At 50.3% G+C, this 18,947-nt stretch overlaps 1 protein-coding gene across 10 annotated transcripts in view; it reads right to left on the reverse strand.

Moving 5' to 3' along the window:
• The window catches only part of NRAP (nebulin related anchoring protein), a 69,818-nt gene that overhangs the window by 11,757 nt on the left and 39,114 nt on the right, over positions 1-18,947 (reverse strand). For all 10 annotated transcript variants that reach the window (XM_027063124.2, XM_053207597.1, XM_027063119.2 and 7 more), the window contains 11 exons: positions 17,920-18,024; positions 15,011-15,109; positions 13,295-13,399; positions 12,462-12,569; positions 11,803-11,916; positions 9,677-9,874; positions 7,885-7,989; positions 6,517-6,615; positions 4,451-4,555; positions 3,992-4,099; positions 2,812-3,123 (listed from right to left, as the gene is read on the reverse strand). In XM_027063124.2, the coding sequence (XP_026918925.2) occupies positions 2,812-3,123; positions 3,992-4,099; positions 4,451-4,555; positions 6,517-6,615; positions 7,885-7,989; positions 9,677-9,874; positions 11,803-11,916; positions 12,462-12,569; positions 13,295-13,399; positions 15,011-15,109; positions 17,920-18,024 (1,458 nt within the window). The remainder of the gene's footprint in view (positions 1-2,811; positions 3,124-3,991; positions 4,100-4,450; positions 4,556-6,516; positions 6,616-7,884; positions 7,990-9,676; positions 9,875-11,802; positions 11,917-12,461; positions 12,570-13,294; positions 13,400-15,010; positions 15,110-17,919; positions 18,025-18,947) is intronic.

Below are 18,947 nucleotides of genomic sequence, written 5' to 3' on the forward strand. Positions count from 1 at the left end.
ATCATGGCCATTCACTGTAGAGCACTGCCTGGGCACAGCATGTATCTCATACATGTCCCGAGGCAAGCATGGCTTGAGCAACTGTGGCCTGAGACCTTTGTCCTGGGGGAGAGCACCTCTTGGCTCCCTCTGGCCCGACCCACAGCTTTCTTTCTGGCCTGGGTAGGAGAGGGCAGGAGAAGCAGCCGGAGGCTGGGGGCTACTGTTCCTCCCTCAGACTGAGCCGAACTGAGTCAACACACACGGAGCCTTTGTTTCTTTTTCTATACAACATAACTACATGAAATTAGATTTTCAATAACGACCACAAGAAAACTGAAGCCTCAGAACCAGCTCAACATTACGAGGTGTCCTCTGTCCTCTCGCAATCTACCCGCCCCCCACCAAATGAACAAACTTGAAGTTTAAAAAGCGATGCATGAAACATCATACGGTGATTTAAAAAAATTAAGCCATAGCTTCTCAGCATTCCAAATTTTAATACATATCCTATTTCATAAAGTGTGTAAGAATGCCAGCTACCATCTCTTGGAAAGTCCTTTGCTTTTTAGATTGTTTTTCCTACATTTTTAAGCATTAAAATATCCTTTCTTTTCAGAAAAAAAAAAAACCGTGATATAAATGGTAGCTCGAAATAATGTTTAGGTTTTTTTTCCTCACTTAGTAAAGTAAAAATCTGAGGGCAATCCGGGTGGCTTAGTCGGTTAAGCATCCAACTCTTGATTTCAGCTCAGGTCATGATCTCAGGGTTTGTGAGACAGAGTCCCAGATTGGGCTCTGTGCTGACAGCACGGAGACTGCTTGAAATCCACTCACTCTCTCTCTTTCTCTGCCCCTCCCCCTCTTAAAATAAGTAAATAAACGTGAAATAAAAATCTGACATTATACTGATGCCACCATCTTAAAAACATCTACCCGTGAACCCTGAGATCTGAGGTCACTGGTCAAACCTCTTTGCTTCTCTGTTGGAGGGACAGAGGCCTAGAAAGCAAAGTGAAAGTTCCAGGACACGGAGTCAGTGGGTGACAAAGTGGGGCTTCCCATGAGTGTCTTGGGGCTCCCGGCTCGGCTCCCCTCACCTCTCCCGGATGGTCTCTGTATCTGCCCTGGAGGTTCCTCTTCCCCCCCAGGAATAGACCATTGACAAGATGGTCATGCCATGCACCATTCTTAGAGATGGCAGGACAGCCATCTAGCAGGTGGAAGGCCTTCCTAATGGAACTCGGGCTGGCCCCTTAGTAACTACATCCCCTGTGTGGGGCCCGATGACCTCCCCCTGCCCCACACTCGACCTGACTGGGATAACTGTGATGAATAATTAGGTGACCAGTGAATCATGACATCACGGAGTCCGAATTAATCACCAATTATGTGTTTATAATATTCTGTCTGTGCCGTGTAACTAAACTCAAGAGCGGTCGTTGCCCTAAAGGTAACCAGACTCAAGACCTTGGTGTAGAGAAGAATCAAAACAGCTAACACTTCCTGGCACGTTTCTATGCACCGGGCACCATGTGAGGTTTCATACAGGCCAGTCCTAAACTGAGAACTGGGTTCTCAACTGGGGGCAGTTTTGCCCCCCACGTACATTTGGCGATATTTCAAGACATTCTGACTGTCACACCGGGGGGAGGGCAGTGCCATGGCATCTAGTGGGTAGAGGCCACCATGCACCAGACGGGCCCCACCATGGAGAATCACCCAGCCCAGAACATCTGAGGTGCTGGAGTTGAGAAAACCTGGTACAAGAGCTCCTTCCTCCTAGGGCTGAGAGAGACAACACGTACAAGTTCACGTGGTTCAGTGCCTGCCACTGACCACGCCCACAGTATCATCGTTACCTTGTCCCGACGCGAGACACTGAGGCCTAGAAGGAGGATAGAACTGATGTCAGCACGTATGGGAGGGGCTGGTGCCCTGGCCTGGGTGAGGACCTCTCTTTTCTGGGTCTCAGTGTCCATACTTGGGTTGTAGGAAGCCTGACTCCCCTGCAAGGAGCTCCCTCCTCGAGAGCAAGATGGGTAAGATGATGGGTTCTGGGGTCAGTCCTGCCTGGGCATCTCCCAGTGACCTCATCTGTGTAAGAGGAGCCATGACTGTCCCCACCTCGCAGCATGTGGCAAGAGGGACACTCAGGCAGGCAGGCAGACAGCGTCAGCTGTGGCTGGATCACTGTTTGCCAGGCATGAGCTTCCCCCCCACTGCATACCGTCCAGCCCCTACTCTCTCTCGGACCCCCGCTCCAGACCACATCCTCCTCACTCGCCCACTTCCTTTGTGCTGGCCTCAAATAGGCTGGGGCTCCTCCCGCTCAGGGCCTTGGCCTTTGGATTTGCTATTCTGTCGGCTGGAGTGGTATCTCCTTCCCTCAACTTTGGTCGTTGCTCAAATGTTGCCTTTTCAGTGCCCTGACCCCGCCCTCTGTTTTAATTTGCACACACGCAGGTCCACCCACCTACCCCCCCTTCCCTGCTCTGTGTGTCTCCACCACGTGTGTCCACCCGACGTACCACGTGTCCTACTTATCACAGTCCTTCTCCCTCCCAGATCTTGGAAGCCCCGGGAAAGCAGCAGTTTTTGACTTTTCTGTTGACCGTGGTAATCCCCAGGGCCTGGAATGGTGTAGTAGGTACTCAAGAAACAGTTATCAAACAACCGAATGATTCCAACCTAGATGGCCCGACACAGACCCAGCAAGTTTTAGCTTTGGCGGGGGGGGACCAAAAGGCAAAGGAAGAAGCAGAGATTTACATCCAGCCTAGGCGGGGGGAGGAAGGTCAGGGGCTGGCGTGCAGCCCGAAGGTCCCCTACCTCACTCTGCAGGGCATGAGCTCTCTTGGCCCAGGACATCTTCAGGTCCTCAGGCAGCGCCGTGAACTCGTGGCACCATGTCCTGTAGTCGTGATCGCTGGCTAGGGCCTGGGCCTTCCTGGCGTGGACCAGGTGCACCATGTCCATGGGCAGGTGACACTGGGCTCGGCTGCCCGCCGCCCCCCGCCTGTACTGAAGCTCGCTCTGCAGCTGGCCCACCCGCCAGCAGTGCCGGAGCCGGGGGTCCTCGCTCACGCTCCGGGTCCCGATCAGCCTACCTCGCTCCTTCACAAAGTCATGTCGGTAGAGAAACTGGAAGGGAAGACTGCAGTCAGGGGCCGGCCTTCGGCCTGCTTAAATCCCACCTGCATGTTTTCACTGCCGACCCTAGAAAACTCTCCCACTCTTCCACTAGGAGGTGATGATTATAAGAAAAACCACAGTGAGGGTGGCATGAGAGCATGCTTCCTCCCCGGGGGCTGAACAATTAAAACATCGCTCCATTCTTCCTACCTAATTAAAACCATATCCTCAGGACCAAAGGAAGGGCTCCACTCCCCTTATGTGTGTCCTATGGCCAAAAGGAATTTATCAAAAAAGGTAAAAGAGAAACTTGTGCTTTAACCGTTTGTACTTGGCAAAACATTAAACCCAAAAGACAGGATCCATTTATTTGAAGTCCACGTTTTCTGTGATTTGTTTGTGGGAAAGAGAAAGTCACCTTCATGTCCCAAAGCTATGGACGCTATCAACAGAGTGGCTGAAACACAGCTGGCCAATCCTAACGCCAACGTGTGAAACTAGAGAGAGCCAAGAGGGAGATGCGTTACGGTCGTATTACAATTTCTCTTACGGGTTCTCTGTCGAATTCTAGGCGCAGTCAGAAAGCAGGCAGCTCACGCGTTACAGGGGGGACCGCTGGCGAGACCCCGCCATTAGAAACAAATCCTAATCGCTTTCCTGCTGGAGACCTTTGCCTGAGTTTAGCTTCGGATTAATAGAGCCTTTCTTTCCCTCCCTCCGTCAAAGAGTCTCATTCCTAACTAATATATTCTGCAGGTGACATCCTGTCTCACACGGTGATAGATTTGCTTTAATTCAGGAAAATCAGCCGTAGACATTGTTTTACAAGAAGTTAACAGAAATTAGGCAAAATGGAAGGTCATATCATTCGACTCACATCACTGGCTATATCTCCAGAGACGCGAGCAGCCTGGAAGGGAAGAGCGTCTATCGTCAGTTTGTAGCCTTGAGCACGGAGATTACGCCAAGACTCCTTGTATTTGGCCTACAGTAGGAACACATGTAGATCTTCTTTAAAAAAAAAAAAGAAAATTACACGAACCAACGAACAAAGGCTACCCCTTTCATTTGTAGTAGGGTGTTCGAGAATCGATTTCTGACCAGCAAAAGCGCTCTCTTTTGCAAAGACAATCTCATTAGCACACACACTGGCGTGCTCTCTGACGCATATGTACGCGCCACACTTGAGGAAAAATGCATTTACCATGAGCATCTAAAAGACATTTTTTAAGTTTCTGGGAACACCAGAAGGGCCACCGTTAGAGCCCATCACGGCCACAGACAGACGTGGCTTTGGAGCACGTCTGCACCTCAGCTTACGTCAAGAAAGGCTTACGTCACTCAGATTGGCCGCGTTTGCTTTGGCTCGGGCGAACTCAGGCAGACCCAGGGTCATTGTGTACCGGTGCCTCTCCTCGTCCCCGGCTGCTTTATAGAGGCGCTGGGTAGAAAAAGAACGAAGAACAAGCAAGGAGATAACGCTCAGTGCTTCTGCAACGCTGCAGGTCCCTCGCTGGCAAGCGGGAAATAGGTTTGCAGAAATAGGTTTGCGGAAGGCCACTCGCTGTGTCACAGATACACCTTCAGCCCTGGGGAAGATCTTTCTTTCAATAAAGTCAGTTCTTTCATGAGTCAAATTGAGTGACATAAAAGGAGTATGTAAGACATTGCAAGTTGCTTCTGACGGGGTTCGGGACAGGTCACCCCAAAATACGGCACCTTGGCGTACTGAATGCTTTAAGCTGAAGGAATCTGGGAAACAGCAGGTGCCAGAAGAGCTCTTTCTTCTCCCCTCTCCTGAAGCAGGTCAGAAGACCCTCCTGTGAGAGATGCCCTCCCCACACCCAGAGGCGATGAGCGTCCTTATCTCCGAAGACGGAGGGCTGCAGAGAGGAATCTGAGCGAACAGACCGAGCTAAGTGTGCCCCTGTTCTTAGCTCATCACGTTTTGCCGTGACTCTTTACTCTTCATCGAACCTCGTACTGAAACGCTCAGGTCTAACCCGTTTCTTCTGTCTTCGTTTCCTTATGAAGGCTCCCCGTACCACGTAAAACTTGAGTTAAATAAACTAGTATGCTTTTCTTTTGTTAATCTGCCTTTTGTTACAGAAGCCGCACTGAGACCCTATGTTGGGTAAAAGAAAAGGTAATTTTTCCTCCTTACGCTTTGCCCAATAATAGGCTGAGGAAAGAAAACCACATTTAGGAACACTATCAAAGCTCTTCTCATTGTAAACTTTTCCCTTGAGGATATAGTGTACAGACGATAAATACCAAGATCCGGGGGGATTTGGGAGAAGCCCCGGTTGGCGGAAGGGGGGTTCCCAAACTCTGTTCTGCATCCTTTCCTAAAGCCCAAGCTCCTTCCGTGAGCAAACTCCCACCAAGGCCGCCCTGCATGGCCTCCGCCAGTTATGAAAACACCTATTCTTGTGATCAGAAATGGCTCTGTGACTGGTGAGTTCTCTGAGGCCAGAGGTCATCACAAGAGGCAGTGTTACCCCACAGCATCCAGCTCACGCAGCTGGCAGGAAAGCCTGGACAGGAATTTAAAATTGAAAACGGTTGCTACCCAAGCTCTTGGGGACATTCTTTTCCTACGCTGCTGTCTCTTACTTTTTGACTTGGGGGAGAGTGGACCCTAATTGTATAAATAGCCAAATCTCGACTGGCTTCTAAAAGAGTCAGGAAGAAAATCTGAAAAACTCAGGACGATGCCAAATTTAATTCTCTGCCGAGCTCGATTTCTGTTTCAAACTTGCAAGAGAGCCACTGAGAAGTAGAACCAAAGGGGCTGGACCACTGATTTTATGTAATAAGATCCCTTCCCCTGTGTGCCGCTCTGGTAGAGATATTTAAATAAAGTGAGCAAACAGCATGTAAGGGAGGAGGCAGAAATTCCAGAGGTCCGACCAACAGCATTCTACGTAACCGGCCTTGCATCAGCACCCCTGAATAACCACACATCCTTCCGAGAATAATCATCAGAATGACCATGGACGTGTGGTTAGCCATTATGTTCCTAGACAGAACAGACGAATGACGGACCAGTACTCTCAAACTTTAATGTGCCAAGGAAACACGTGAGGACCCCGTTAAAGGACCATGTGCATTCAGTGGGCCAGGGGTGGGGCCCGAGGTTCGGCACTTCTAACAAGCCCCCCAGGATATCCTGCTGGTCCGTGACGGCCCTTGAGGGGCAAGACTAGAGTCTGAACCAGATTTCCAACTAGGCCTTCCTTCCCTCTGGAAAATGTTTACATTCCATATGTGATGTTCTTTTCTTTCCAAACCCCCATGCAAACACGCATGCTTTTTCCCGGCCCCGACCCCACAAATACAGGTTATTTTTAACAAGCTAGCAGTTTTTAAAAAGGCCATTCCAAAGCCATCCGATTTTACCTCATTGGTAATCTGGTTGCTGAGTTTTGCATGAAGGAGGCTGGGGGTGTCTGTCACAGCTGTGTACTTGAATGACTGGGGATGCTGACGGTATTTACTCTGAGGGAAGAAGACGACTTGTTAGGCATCAAACCAGAAGGAGACGAAGCTCTCTAAGCACTGGTTATAAAATCTCACTTTGCAAAGGCTGCTAGTCTGTTCCCCAGAATCCAGTCCGACACCTGCTCTCGTGACCTCAGAGCTCAGAGGGAGGAAGACGCAGAGGAGGACAGGACGGACTGAATCAGATGCTTACCCACAGGAAGAGGAGAGGACATCTAGCCCTTTGCCATGAATGGGAACGTGACTATTGAAATTTGCAGTTTGCTCCCGACCTTTGTTCACTGGAGACCCAGAGCCCCTCGGCTCTGGGAATGTCCCAGAAATAACTGTGCAGCTTTAAAAAAAAAAAAAAAAATACCGATTGCCTGCACCCTGCCCTGGGAGACCAGGATTCATTAAACTGTCAGTGGGCCCAGGCATCTGTATTTTTTTTTCAAGCTCCAAAGACAATTCTGATGCCCCACCAGGTTCAGAAACCACTCTCTTTTGAGATTTCACTGGAAAAGTAAAGCGCAAAGTTCAATCTGAACTCCCACGGTGAGGCCAGCTCCGTTTTCTCAGAGTTCCTAATCAATGTGTGAGCCCACCTGATACTTCCAGTGCCCTCCGTTAAGCCCTCCTGTCCTTGCATCTACAGTGAGTGGACGTCCCAGAGCCCTTGCAGGTGTAAGTAAGATTCCTCAGAAGCTCAAAGGGCTTAGAATTCTAGACTTCTGTATTTTTACCATGAAATTATCACCAAGCTTCTAACAACCATTTCCCAGCCACCAGAGAAGCATAGTTGCTTGGACTATTAGCACTAATCCTCATAAAAACTAAACGAGAGGGGTAGGAGTACCCCCATTTAACCGATTACAAAGGTGAGACTCAGAGAGGGCAGGTGACAGGCTGGAGGTCACACAGCAAATGAGCACTGGCCTAGGATTTCAGTCTCCATCTGTTGGTCTCCAAAGCTGGCCTTTTTGTCATTGTACCACAGGGCCACTCTTCAAAGGGACCCTAGGGAAGCAGATCTTACGAGTCAGTGAATAATTCTTATGTGTTCATAAGGGACTGGCTTGATATGTGCAAAGCTGTCTTAAATGACATCCAGTCTAAATGGAGGATCTCGTAACAGAACAGAGGCCCCAGAAGAGGTTATGCGGTGAACGGCCACGGTTAACAGTTAACATCTAACTGGCTTCACCAGGAAGAAGTAAGCTGAATGCTTATTTCTCCCGTGGAAATAAGACGGATACCCCTCAGCCCTCCAGGGTCCCCGGTCACCTCACTGATGAGTTCAGATGCCTTCTTTCTCCCTTCGATCTCTAACGTGCCTGGAATGACACAGGGAACGCCTCGCATGAAGTTCAGGTCTGACCGGTACAAATTCTAGAAGAGACAACACAAGGAATCAGAAAAGCCAAACTCACAGAACAAGGAAGCAAGGAGAAGCCAGAGGACCCACGAGAGGATAACGTCGTAATTAGAACTCATGGCCAAGCCAGTGTCTCCAGACAGAGCATCCTCAGCAAACACACGGTGCCTCCCAGTAAGTGTTTGTGGGGGAAACAAAAATGTAGGTCAAAAGAAAAACGATTCTGCTGTCACCTGTCTCCGTAGCTTTGGAGGGAGGTGAGGCAGGTTTTTATCTTCATGGGGGCTATCAAGACATAAACGCTGGAGTGGATTGTGCTTGGAAAGTCAGTTGTCTTGGGGCAAATGTGGAAATGACGGTTTAATAGGCCTTCTAAAACAAAACCCAGCAGCAGAGGGTGGCATTAATTAATCATGGGTTAAGAAAGAACTAATAAATGAATCCAGAATCATCTGGCACAGGCCTGTCTGTGTGGGTAGGGGCGAGTGTGTGTACCTGAGTGATCCGGGCTGACAGTTTAAAGGGTCCCCAAATTCGCTCCCCTGCAGCCACCCAGGTGCCCCCCCTCCCCCGCCCCCGGCCGTTGCTGCCTTCCAAGTGCTGTCACAGCGAGAGGCAGGGCAGGCGAGGGCTCCGCTCAAGTGACACACAGGCCCTGAGCTGAGCGTGGCAGCTCCACGGTCCTCCAGCTGCTCTGGGGTTCCTGACAGTTTCTGGCAGCCGGTGAGCACCGTACACGGGCAGAAAACCCGAACAGACGACAGATACCCAGATCTGAGTGTCCCTTTGCTTCCAGGCACTGTCGAACCAGGATGCAGGTTTTGTGCAGTGTTTTGCTTTCCAACCCCAGCCCGTTACTTGCAAAGCCCATAGCACAGAAACCTAGAAAGGTAGGCAACAGGGGGAATGCCAAACAGGACGCTGCTGCCTGTGGAGGGGAGACATCCGGGATCTCTTTGGGAGTGAGGAAATCCTCGGTGCTCCCCAATACTCCCAGGCCACCTGCTTCCGGAAACAGGTGGCTCGAGCTTGACACGCACGTGGGAGGCCCGTGAAGGTCTCCACCACTCGTCGCGGGGACCCAGGAAGGACTGCTGGGGCCCGGATGCCCTGCCCTCCCCCACACACTCGCCTCTGCCTGAAGTGGGTCCGCTCTGACCTCAGCCTCTCCTAACAGAGCATGGCCTCCCTCAGAAAACGGGCAGCCTGGGAATTTATGAAGCACGAAGAAGAGCCCCCCGCCCCGGTCAGACCTGAGGCCAAAGGCAGTGCCGGTAACAAATCTTCAACATGCAAAACATGTGAGTGGAGGGCATCCTGGTCAGACGCCATCTAAGTTCACGTGTCAGCCCCCCTTTCTCACTGACAGTTGTGGGGTCTCGGGCAAGCTCTCCTTTAACTTCTTTGAGCCTCCCTGTCATTTCTAAAATGGGATAAAGACTACTGATACGGGGTTATTTTGCGGTTCAAATGAGATCATGTGTGAAAACGTCATGTTTGGAACCAGTGGATGTTTCCCGTTGCCGTTAGATCTGTGTAACTGTGCTGGGCAGGAGCACGGGGTGGCGTTTCCCAAGAAGACCCCGGTTTGGGATTTCTCACCTCCGGAATCCCCCGCGGCACCAACGGGAGCTTGGAGTCACTGCCTCCTGGTCAAATCTGAGAGGACAGAGCCCTGAGAGAGAGGCCAGGTCCCCTTACCTCGCTCTGCAACTTGTGAGCTCTCTTGGCACAGCTGAGCCTCAGGTCTTCGGCCAAGGAAGTGTACTGGGGGAGCGGGTGTCTGTAGTCCTGGTCGCTGGCCAGGCTCTGAGCCTTCCTGGCATGCACCAGGGTCACCATGTCCAATGGCAGATGGAAGTGTGCCTTGGAGAGTTCAAAGCCTTTCTTGTAATTCACCTAGAGGGGCAGACAGATCAACAGCCGCTATTTCAAAGCCACCATTTGCACAGGGACCATCAGGGACAGCGAGTGCGGTGAGAGTCTCCCAGGGGAGCCCCGGAGATGTTCTGGCGGGACCCGCTGCTCCTTTCTTGTAGGGACTGGCTTTATTAGCAGGATTCATGACACTCACCACCCTCAGCTCCTGGAGGTCACTGACTTAGATGATGAAGGCCCACGGCTCCCCCAGTTGGGGCAATACAGAAGTGCAGGAGACCTACATCACATCACGTCAGTGGTTCCCTTGCTGAGTCTTCAGATCTTCCCATTTGCCAGAGGCAAGAAGGTACGTGGCTAACCTGTGAGGGCACAGGGCCCGCCAGAGTTTCTCCCCCTCCCCCTGTCAGGTTCAGGCTTTAGACACTGGGGACTCCCTTCTCGGGCTTAGCCGATGAAGAGCTTCTTCAAAGCATCAGACAACATCCTAAGAAGTCTGGGGTCAGGGGCGCCTGGGTGCTGAGCGGGTTGAGCATCTTATTCCTGATTTCGGCTCGGGTCATGACCTCACTGATCGTGAGTTCGAGCCCCGTGCTGGGCTCTCCGCTGACTGTGCAGAGCCTGCTTGGAACTCACTCTCTCTCTCTCTCTCTCTCTCTCCCTTTCTCTCTGCTCCTCCTCTTCTCGCTCTCTCAAAATAAATAAATAAACTTGAAAAATGTAATTAAAAAAAAAAGAAATCTGGGGGCCAACAGCAGTGGGTAGACGCTTGGAAAGCCAGTTCTGACAGATGGATATTCCCAAGAGGCACGCTGAGGGACGAGAGGACAGACCACAAGCTCCACGGCAGTCCTCAGAGAAGCTGCGGGAAGGTCTGCGAAGCTCACTCTGGGCTTTCCCAGGAGTCAGATGCGTAACTTCCACCTCCGCCATCTTTCCCGGAGCCCCGGCCACCCCTCCCTTACCTCTTGCTCCCATCTAGCACCCTCCCCTGACCCCTAGCATAAAGGACAGGACAATTCATGTGCAACCCCACATTCTTCGGTCAGCACTCCAGCCCAGAAAGGGGTGGGGGTTGGGGGGGAAGAATGTTAGAAATGGGGAAACTGAGGCGGAGAACACGTGAAGCTGTGGACAGAGCCTGAGATGGAGGGATGGCACCATATTCACTTTCTAGCTGATCTGAGACAAGGGACTGAGGCGCTCAGAGTCTAGGTCTTATCAGTAAACCGGGATGGATAAGACGATAATGTTCCTCAAGAGAGTTCGTCCAATGGTTAAGGGAGACCCGGGGTGTAAAGGTGCTTCGTCCTTCGTAACACAGTGGATATACGTCAGCGTCTAGCCCCACCGTTTGCCAGCGTGCATATGTGCAAGGGGACACTGCGTACACACTCGTGCCAGCATCCAGAGGGTCGAAACCACGGGCTGCAAACTCAGACGTTTCCAGGCACCCAGACGATAGCACCAGTGAGTGAGGCGGGCAGTGAGGGAAAAGGCGGCGGCCGCCTGACCAGGACAGCATAGGTCCCTTCTAAATGGAGCTCTCGGTAGTCAACGTCAACTGTGGCCTTGAGGAATCCAGGGCCAGCTTCTGGCTGGAAGTCTACGACCTTTATGCAAAATGTTCCACTTTTAAAGGTTTGCAACTAATTCACTCTGCAGACCAAACAAAACAGCTCTGTCGTCCAAACCTAGCCCACAGGCCCCCCTTCGTGGCCACTGATCACATCACAGAATGGCCCAAGGGAGCTCAGGGGTCGTCTGGCTCAAACTGTCACTTGACGCAGGAAGAAGCTCAAGCCCAGAGGAGCCAAGGGACCCAACAAAGGCGCACAGCTAGTTAGGACAGAGCCAACGGCCACAACCGGAAGGACAAACGACACATGCTGGCCGTGCACCATTAGGTGGGGGCCCCCCAGTCCCGCTGCATTTTTTCGCCTACTTACTTCGCTCTGCAGCGAGTTCGCATACACTGAATGTGCAAGGCTGATATCGTCTTCCAAGCTCCGGGAGCCAAGCATCTGCCCTTTCATTTTCTCAAATGCCTCTTTGTATTTGTACTAAAGGGAAAGAGAGCGGGAGAGAGTAACAGCTCGGGGACAAGGGACACGGAATGGGAGAGGTGGGTATTGGGCGAAAATGTTTTGTTCTTTTGACAGTGACTGGGTGAGTTAAAAGAAAACGCGTGGGAGTCGTCAAAAGGCCTATTCTTTCATATGCAAGACTCCCAATGACTAAAGGGCTGGATATGAACTGGCAGGACATGTTAGCACTTGGGCGGCCCGCGCTGGAAGAAGGTGGGTGCATTGTTAACAGTCTCTGCACGCGGACTTGCTTTAGGAAAGCGCCTGGTGGAGGGTGCATTTCATCTGCCCGGGGTCCAGAGTTACAGTCCGGCATTTGGCTTTGTACCCCGGCTAGGGGATTTTTTTTTTTGTTGTATGGTATGTTCTCTCTCACTGGTCGTTACCAGATTGCCCTAACACAGTCAGTTGGGAAAGCAGAGGACAGTATCCACAGGCAAAAGAAGGCAGGGGTTGGGGGCAAAAGGAGTAAAAATCAGTTAGGATTAAACATTGACACGGTAATGGAAGTGGATGCTCACGTCACTTATGATTTCGCCGGAAGCCTTTGCTGCCTGAAATGGAATGGCATCCAGTCTCAATTTATATCCGCCGTCTCGAAGTTTGCTCCAGGATTCCTTGTAACGTGTCTGTTGGGAACATGCGGACAAATAAAGACCTTCATGTGATCTGGTGGTTCTGAGATGCTCATTACCAAGATGGGCATCGGCTTTGTTATGGGTTTTCTCCCCCAGCGCCCGGTTGGAGTTAGAAATCACTGCAAAACCAAGAAAGAGTTGGAGCCTGCCTCACGCCCACCCACGGGAGGGAGAGTCTTTTGGGGGCGACTCTTTAGAGTCAGACAGACCCAGATTTCTCTGAGCAGCAAGCCGAGTGGAAGAAGGAGGCATAAGGCTGAGCGTGCACAGCTCTTGACGTAAGATAAGGAGAACACAACTGTCTCTGTGGAAGAACAGGAAAGGGGGCAGGGGTTGCTGATCAAGGTCAAGGGAGGGAAGGGTCTCTCCTCGCCATAGCCGTTGGCTGCCCTCACCTATATTCTGACGCTCCGGCATTTCACCCCCTCAGTACCAACGCCTTTTGTAGTAAGGCGGTTTTCCTAGTCTCATTCTTGCAAATGAGCTTGACTCCTCTGTAGGATGGCCTACCTAGCCCGCAGAGCTCAGCAGCGCAAATGAAAGCATGGGGCCCCTTGGTCACAAATATTACAAATTTCAAGATGGTGACGGCAGAGCATTCAAGTAAGCTCCAGGCCCTTCTGAGTACGGGATGCTTCTGAGCACAGGCTGCCGGGCACTGCCCAGGTCCCCGGATCCCCCGGAATGAAAGCCAGTGCCCCATCCACCAGCCTCACCTCACTGATATTCATGGCATTCAGCTTAGCCAGGAGGACTTCAGGGAAGTCGGCTGTCTGAGTGTAATGGTGCTTTATGTTTTCTCCTTGTTCCTTATATAACCTCTGTGGAGGAAGAGAGGTTTTGCATTAAACCCAGGAGGTTCTTCCACACAGCCATCAGCCAAGTTACACTCCGGGAGACAAGGGACAGCTGCCACCTCCCCATAGAGACAGGATCTTGGGTGCCCTGCCTCCACCTGGATCCCACAGCCAGCACGGTGACACGGGCTTCGTGCGCTCCTGAGTCCTACGTCCCAGCTCAGAACACGACAGGCTGAAACCTGCCTCTGCGTTAACACTCTACTTGTAGCATAAACCTGACACGGTGTCAGATGGGAAAATAAGGTCTAGTTAGCACATAATAATTTTGTTATTAACCATAATGCGTGGGAGGGCATTAAAATTCAGAAGCATGAAAGAGGGCTCTTCCACAGGGGACGTCTGGACCTACTTCAATCCCCACTCCCTTCCTCCGTCTCGAGGATTCTTGTGCTATTAAATGTCTACTGGGTGGGTCTGGGGTGTCTTGCATGCGGAACTCTGATTTGGGCTTATGACATCCTCATAGTGATGACACACGAAGTTGGCATCGGCCACCAGAGAAAGTTTCTAAGCCGGGCTTTTCCATCCCAAATCTTAGTAGCTGTGTCCAAAGTTTCTACGTATCACAGCACTGCCCCCTAGAGTTGGTTAGGGTAAGGAAGAAGCCCAGGTTGTTTTTCTTCATACAAAAGTTCTTGTTTGACCATCTGTGTTTCTCAGAATTTAATTTGTTTCTGATGGGCTGCTTGTCAAGAAATTATAAATTCCTAAACCCGTAAGTTTGTAAATCATCCCAAAACTTATTCTGATAGGCACTCAGGACATTTCTAAATGCCTGTTAAATAAGGCACAATCAGAATAAAATATTCAATTGGGAAGCATGAGAGGTAATTTTGAAACTCCTCTTCACCAAGGGTTGCACATTTTCCTCACGGCAAGTCGAATGGTTTGAAGATATTTATAAGGCGTGTCTGCCCCACTTTACAAAGATCTGCGGGCCTCTCTCAGCAGAATCAGCCAAACGGGGTTAACCCATGTCCTAAAGTGAGTTTTTACGGGACCTCATCATTCGATTTGGTCTCCAACGAGTGCCATGCCGTGAGGACAAAAGGCCAGGTCTCAGTTTCACGTTAAAAAGGGAAGACGGGAAGTGAGTTCACCGTTAGTCTCGTGCCCGCAAGACCCAAATCATTTCCAAAGTCTTTGGGGGAATTCAGAGAGCAAGAATTCCTGCCCTCGGGTCCCAGGGAGCCCTAGCGGGGGCTGAGTCTTCCAGTTGCCAAGAATTTTCACTCCCAAAGTTCCAGTTCTGGAAACAACACCTTAAAACAAAAAGGAGAGGGGAAATCCCCCTCCCCCCAACACAAATCTTGAAGATATGCAAATGGGAAGACAGGAGAGCATGAAGGCAGTGGGGTGGCAGAGCCCCACTTGGCATCAGAAGAGCGGTAACACCCCATTTGCATCCTAATGAGGAAGCACCCCCGCTAAGGTGCTCCTTGGCAAAGGACAAGGAGTTCCTTCATCCTTAGAACAACAGAAAGAGCAAGGCAAGGAACCCTCAGCTTCAATCGCAGTGTTGAAAGAAGAGCCCACTCTTAGAGTTCATAATGTATATATATTATCACTTACATCCACGGCTTGGGTATAACTAATTCTGGCCTGGACCATCTCCGGAGTGTCTTTAATACTGGTAAACTTCAAAGCATCTGGAGGCTGACGGTACTTCTTCTGTTGAGCAGAAAAAGATCAAAGCTGTGAATTTTGTGCCGCTCTTTCATGCCATTTGAAAGGGAAAATCATAGGTTGCTTGAGATTAGAGTGAATTTGTGAACATAATTATTATTCGGCTTCCTCCATCTTTATATCCTAGGTGCCTTCAGGTTAATATTTGTTTCAATTTAAGAATAACCTCATGTCAATTAACATTAAAGTATTTCTAGCTGGTGCAAAGAAAACATCGCGAAATTGGGTTATACCGCTAAAATACCGGGGGATGTACGCCTAGGAAAGGGTTCTTTTTGTGGGTTTCAAATGCTGCGTTGTTTACATCTCTTAGTTTGGGTCTCCCAAGCAAGAAGGTGGTTACATTCATCAATTGAAGCTTCCCGCTTTCCTTCCACGAAAGGACTTGGCAGAGATTATCACAGTCAAAACCCTCGCATTTAACAGTCAGGGATCACAACTATTCAATCACTTTAGAACCTGGTTCAGTTAACATGACCAAGGAGTCTTTAGAATGTTACAATAACAAGAAGAAGGGTGCTATGGTTGAAAGGAAGGAGCTTACGTTTTGAAAGACACTGGAAACAAACAAACACAGAATCACAAAGAATTCCAATGCTGGCAAAGACCTAGACACCCAATTCTGATTCTAAAAGTCATGCTTAAATTAATTCCGGGTTTGTTTGTTTGGTTTTTTTTTTTTTTTTTTGCAATCCAAATACATTTCCAGGAGACTAGGACAGTCGCACTCTTAATGGACTTATGAAGTATATCGTTCCTCAAATCAAAGACCTATTTTATGAACACTTCCTCATTTATCAGGGTCAGTTTTTGTAGCCTGGGTTGATTAAGGAAGACAGGGTTCGGTATCCAGCCATCTCTGTCGGGTCACCTGCTTTTGTAAATAAAGTTTTATCAGAACACAGCCATGCTCGTTCACGTACACGGTTGTCTATGGTTGTGTTCACACAGAGGTGGCAGGGCTGAGGAGCCACAACGGGAACTGTGTGGCCCACAAAGCTGAAGACACTCCCTCTCTGGTCCCTTACAAGAAAAGGTGTGCCGACTCCTGCTTTAAGAGACAGGCGTGTATGCATCTGTGGTTTTCTCAGCAGTGTGTGGCATTCGGGCTGAAAATTAGGAGGTCAGCCAATTTGACACTGAACTGGAAGTGTGGGAAACAGAAATGAGGTGATTAGGGAGAATGGCCAAAAGATTTTGTTGCCTTACTGAAGTTTGAGGACTGGCATGCAGCATAGAAGATAAGCCAATTTGTTGAGTAAGTCTGCAAACTGAGGTGGAAAATTAAGCCCACTGTGGGATAAACAGTTCCAGAAAGCTCCCTTGGATGCCAGACTTAGATGCATGAAAGAATCATCTTGAAGTCTAAATTGTGTGTATGATTTATTTTTCACATCCTTTTATGAGTGGGCCCAATGAGAGCTTAGGAGCATGAGTCCTCCAACCTAGATGTTTGCTGCGGCAAGTTTCTCAAAATCATCCTTTGAGGAAGGTCTTTCGTCAGTCAGAATGAACTACTTAGGGCCGTGAAGTGTCCACTGAGCCTTGAACGTTGACTAAGATTTCCTAAGAATTAGGCCAATCAGAGCGAACCCACTTCTGGAACCAGCTCTGTGACATGTCAGGCTAACCAGAATATTCTCCCATGGGAAAGACATCAACGCTGGGCAGGTGTGTTTGGAAAACCAACTTAGGTGTCTTTCTGTTCTACCTACACATTCAGTAAGAAACTGTTCTCAAAACAAAGTCCCAGGAGGCTCATTACAAAGGCTACCATCCTCTGTGGCTGCAGCCGTGGTGATCCCCTCCCCACCCAGGTAAATCCAGAAAGACCAGGTTACTCTGGAGGCAACTAGAAAAATTCTCACTTGCCTTCTGAGCAAGTTCCTCCCCAAACAGACATGAACAGAGGTGGGATTTGGGTTGTTCGAGGATGGGCAGCTTCCGTGTGAGCACGAGGCAATGACAACTCCCTGGTGTGTCTAATCCAGTGGCTCTCCACCTTCCAGCAGCATCTGGAGACACTGTGGGTCGTCATACCCGGGCAGAGGGTGCTACTGGCATCTAGTGGGTGGAGGCCAGGGGTGCAGCCAGACCCCCCACGTGACCCAGGACAACCCCCACAACAGAGAGCTTTCGGAATGCCAACAGTTCTGAGATGGAGAAACCCTGATCAAATCTTTAAAAGACCTGTTTAATGAAACTCTCCCCAAAATGTGAGCAGACGGATCTTTTTAGCACGCTGTAACGCCTTAGGGTCCAGCTGGGGTGGCTGCAGGTGGACCGGCGTGAGATTTAAGTAGAAGTGAGACCCCTCAACAGGAGAGACCCGGGTCACGTGCTCCACACTACGTGAATATTCAAAAACTGTTTACACTGTGGCGGGAAGAGAGAGAGAGAGAGAGAGAGAGAGAGAGAGAGAGAGAGAGAAAACGGGCATCAAGTCCCGAAAGAGCTTTCTGGGTGCAATAAATGTTATCTTTTCATCATCTCTCCCTTGTTGCTTCATTAAAAAGGTAAGCTGGTGGGTAGCAATTGAGCTCTTTTTGATTGTCATTATTATTCATAATATCATTTGTCACCCACTTTGTTTTTGCCGGGGCTCTACGGGCCCCTACTGGTGTGTGTTTGGTACGTAGTTTCCCTCTAATTACCAGCCCTAGTCTGGGCTTCCGGGCCTTTCATGTAGCTTTGCCTTTTTCTTCGCCTTTTGAGTGGAAATTATTTTAATTTTATACAGCAATGCCACACGCCTAGTGCAACCGGCCCTGTTGCACGCTGTCAGGAAATCTCACCTCGCTAATGAGTTCTCCTGCCTTCTTCGCCTGCTCCACATTTAATGACCCGGTGGCGACCCAGCCCGTGCCTTTCATCCACTTCACATCTGCCCTGTATTGGTTCTGATAAAGGAGAAAGAAGAAAAAGGCAGGCCATTGTTGGCGCGCAGACATTTAAAGGGCTGTTAACGGCTCCCAGATGTCGCCTTGGTGCTGGCTGAGTCAAATTAGATGCCACTTTTGTCTTATCCATTTCTGCACAGTCACAGGCAGGGCTCCAGAATGTCAATTAATTTCCCCTCTAATTGGAGCCTCCCGCTGCCGGTGGCGTTAGGCCCCACCCACGGGCGCCCGGGGGTGCAGCGGGAGGGGTCGGATCAACCTTGTCCCTCATTAGGGACGCGTGTCTACCTCGGGAAGAGGAGTGTTCTCATTGTCTGCTTTCCCCGTTTCCTTGTTGGAAATGACAAGCAGGGGAGAAGAAAATGAGAACTCACAACAGAACCCGGGTGGGGAGCTATTTGAGGGAATTTCACAAGACAGCCCAGGCCTCCCACGGTGCCGATTCCTTCCTATGCGCCTCGGTGCGGGGCAGGGGGCACATCTCATTTCTTTGCTCTCCGTGCGTGGAAGGAGTCGTTTTAATGGAAAGCCATTTAAATGGACGCTTCTCTAAAACTCGCGCATCACCTGTATCCCCGGAAACCGCTCTGCCAGGAAGGGTGGTCTGTACCGCCCTCCCCACCGCCCGGCCCGCGTGCGGGCAGCTGACCTGCCTTCTCAGCGCACAAGAGTCACCTGAAGGAGGAGGGGAGCCAGGTGGGGCACCCAGGAGAAAGGGGAGGGAGCGCTCAGGTTAGCATGTGCCACTCTTCCCGCAAAGGGCACTGCCAGGGTTGGAAGGAGGGTGGGAGACCTCTCCCCGAACAGGCCGCGGTCTTCCCCCCAACCCCCCGCAGAAAAACGAAAGAGGGAAAACAGACGTAGAGCAAATGCCCCGGAGGAAAAAAGTCGCTGGGTGGTGGTATAGTATCTGAAGCGGGCAG

Source organism: Acinonyx jubatus, chromosome D2, assembly GCF_027475565.1.
Source record: "Acinonyx jubatus isolate Ajub_Pintada_27869175 chromosome D2, VMU_Ajub_asm_v1.0, whole genome shotgun sequence".
Classification (NCBI taxonomy): Eukaryota; Metazoa; Chordata; class Mammalia; order Carnivora; family Felidae; genus Acinonyx; species Acinonyx jubatus.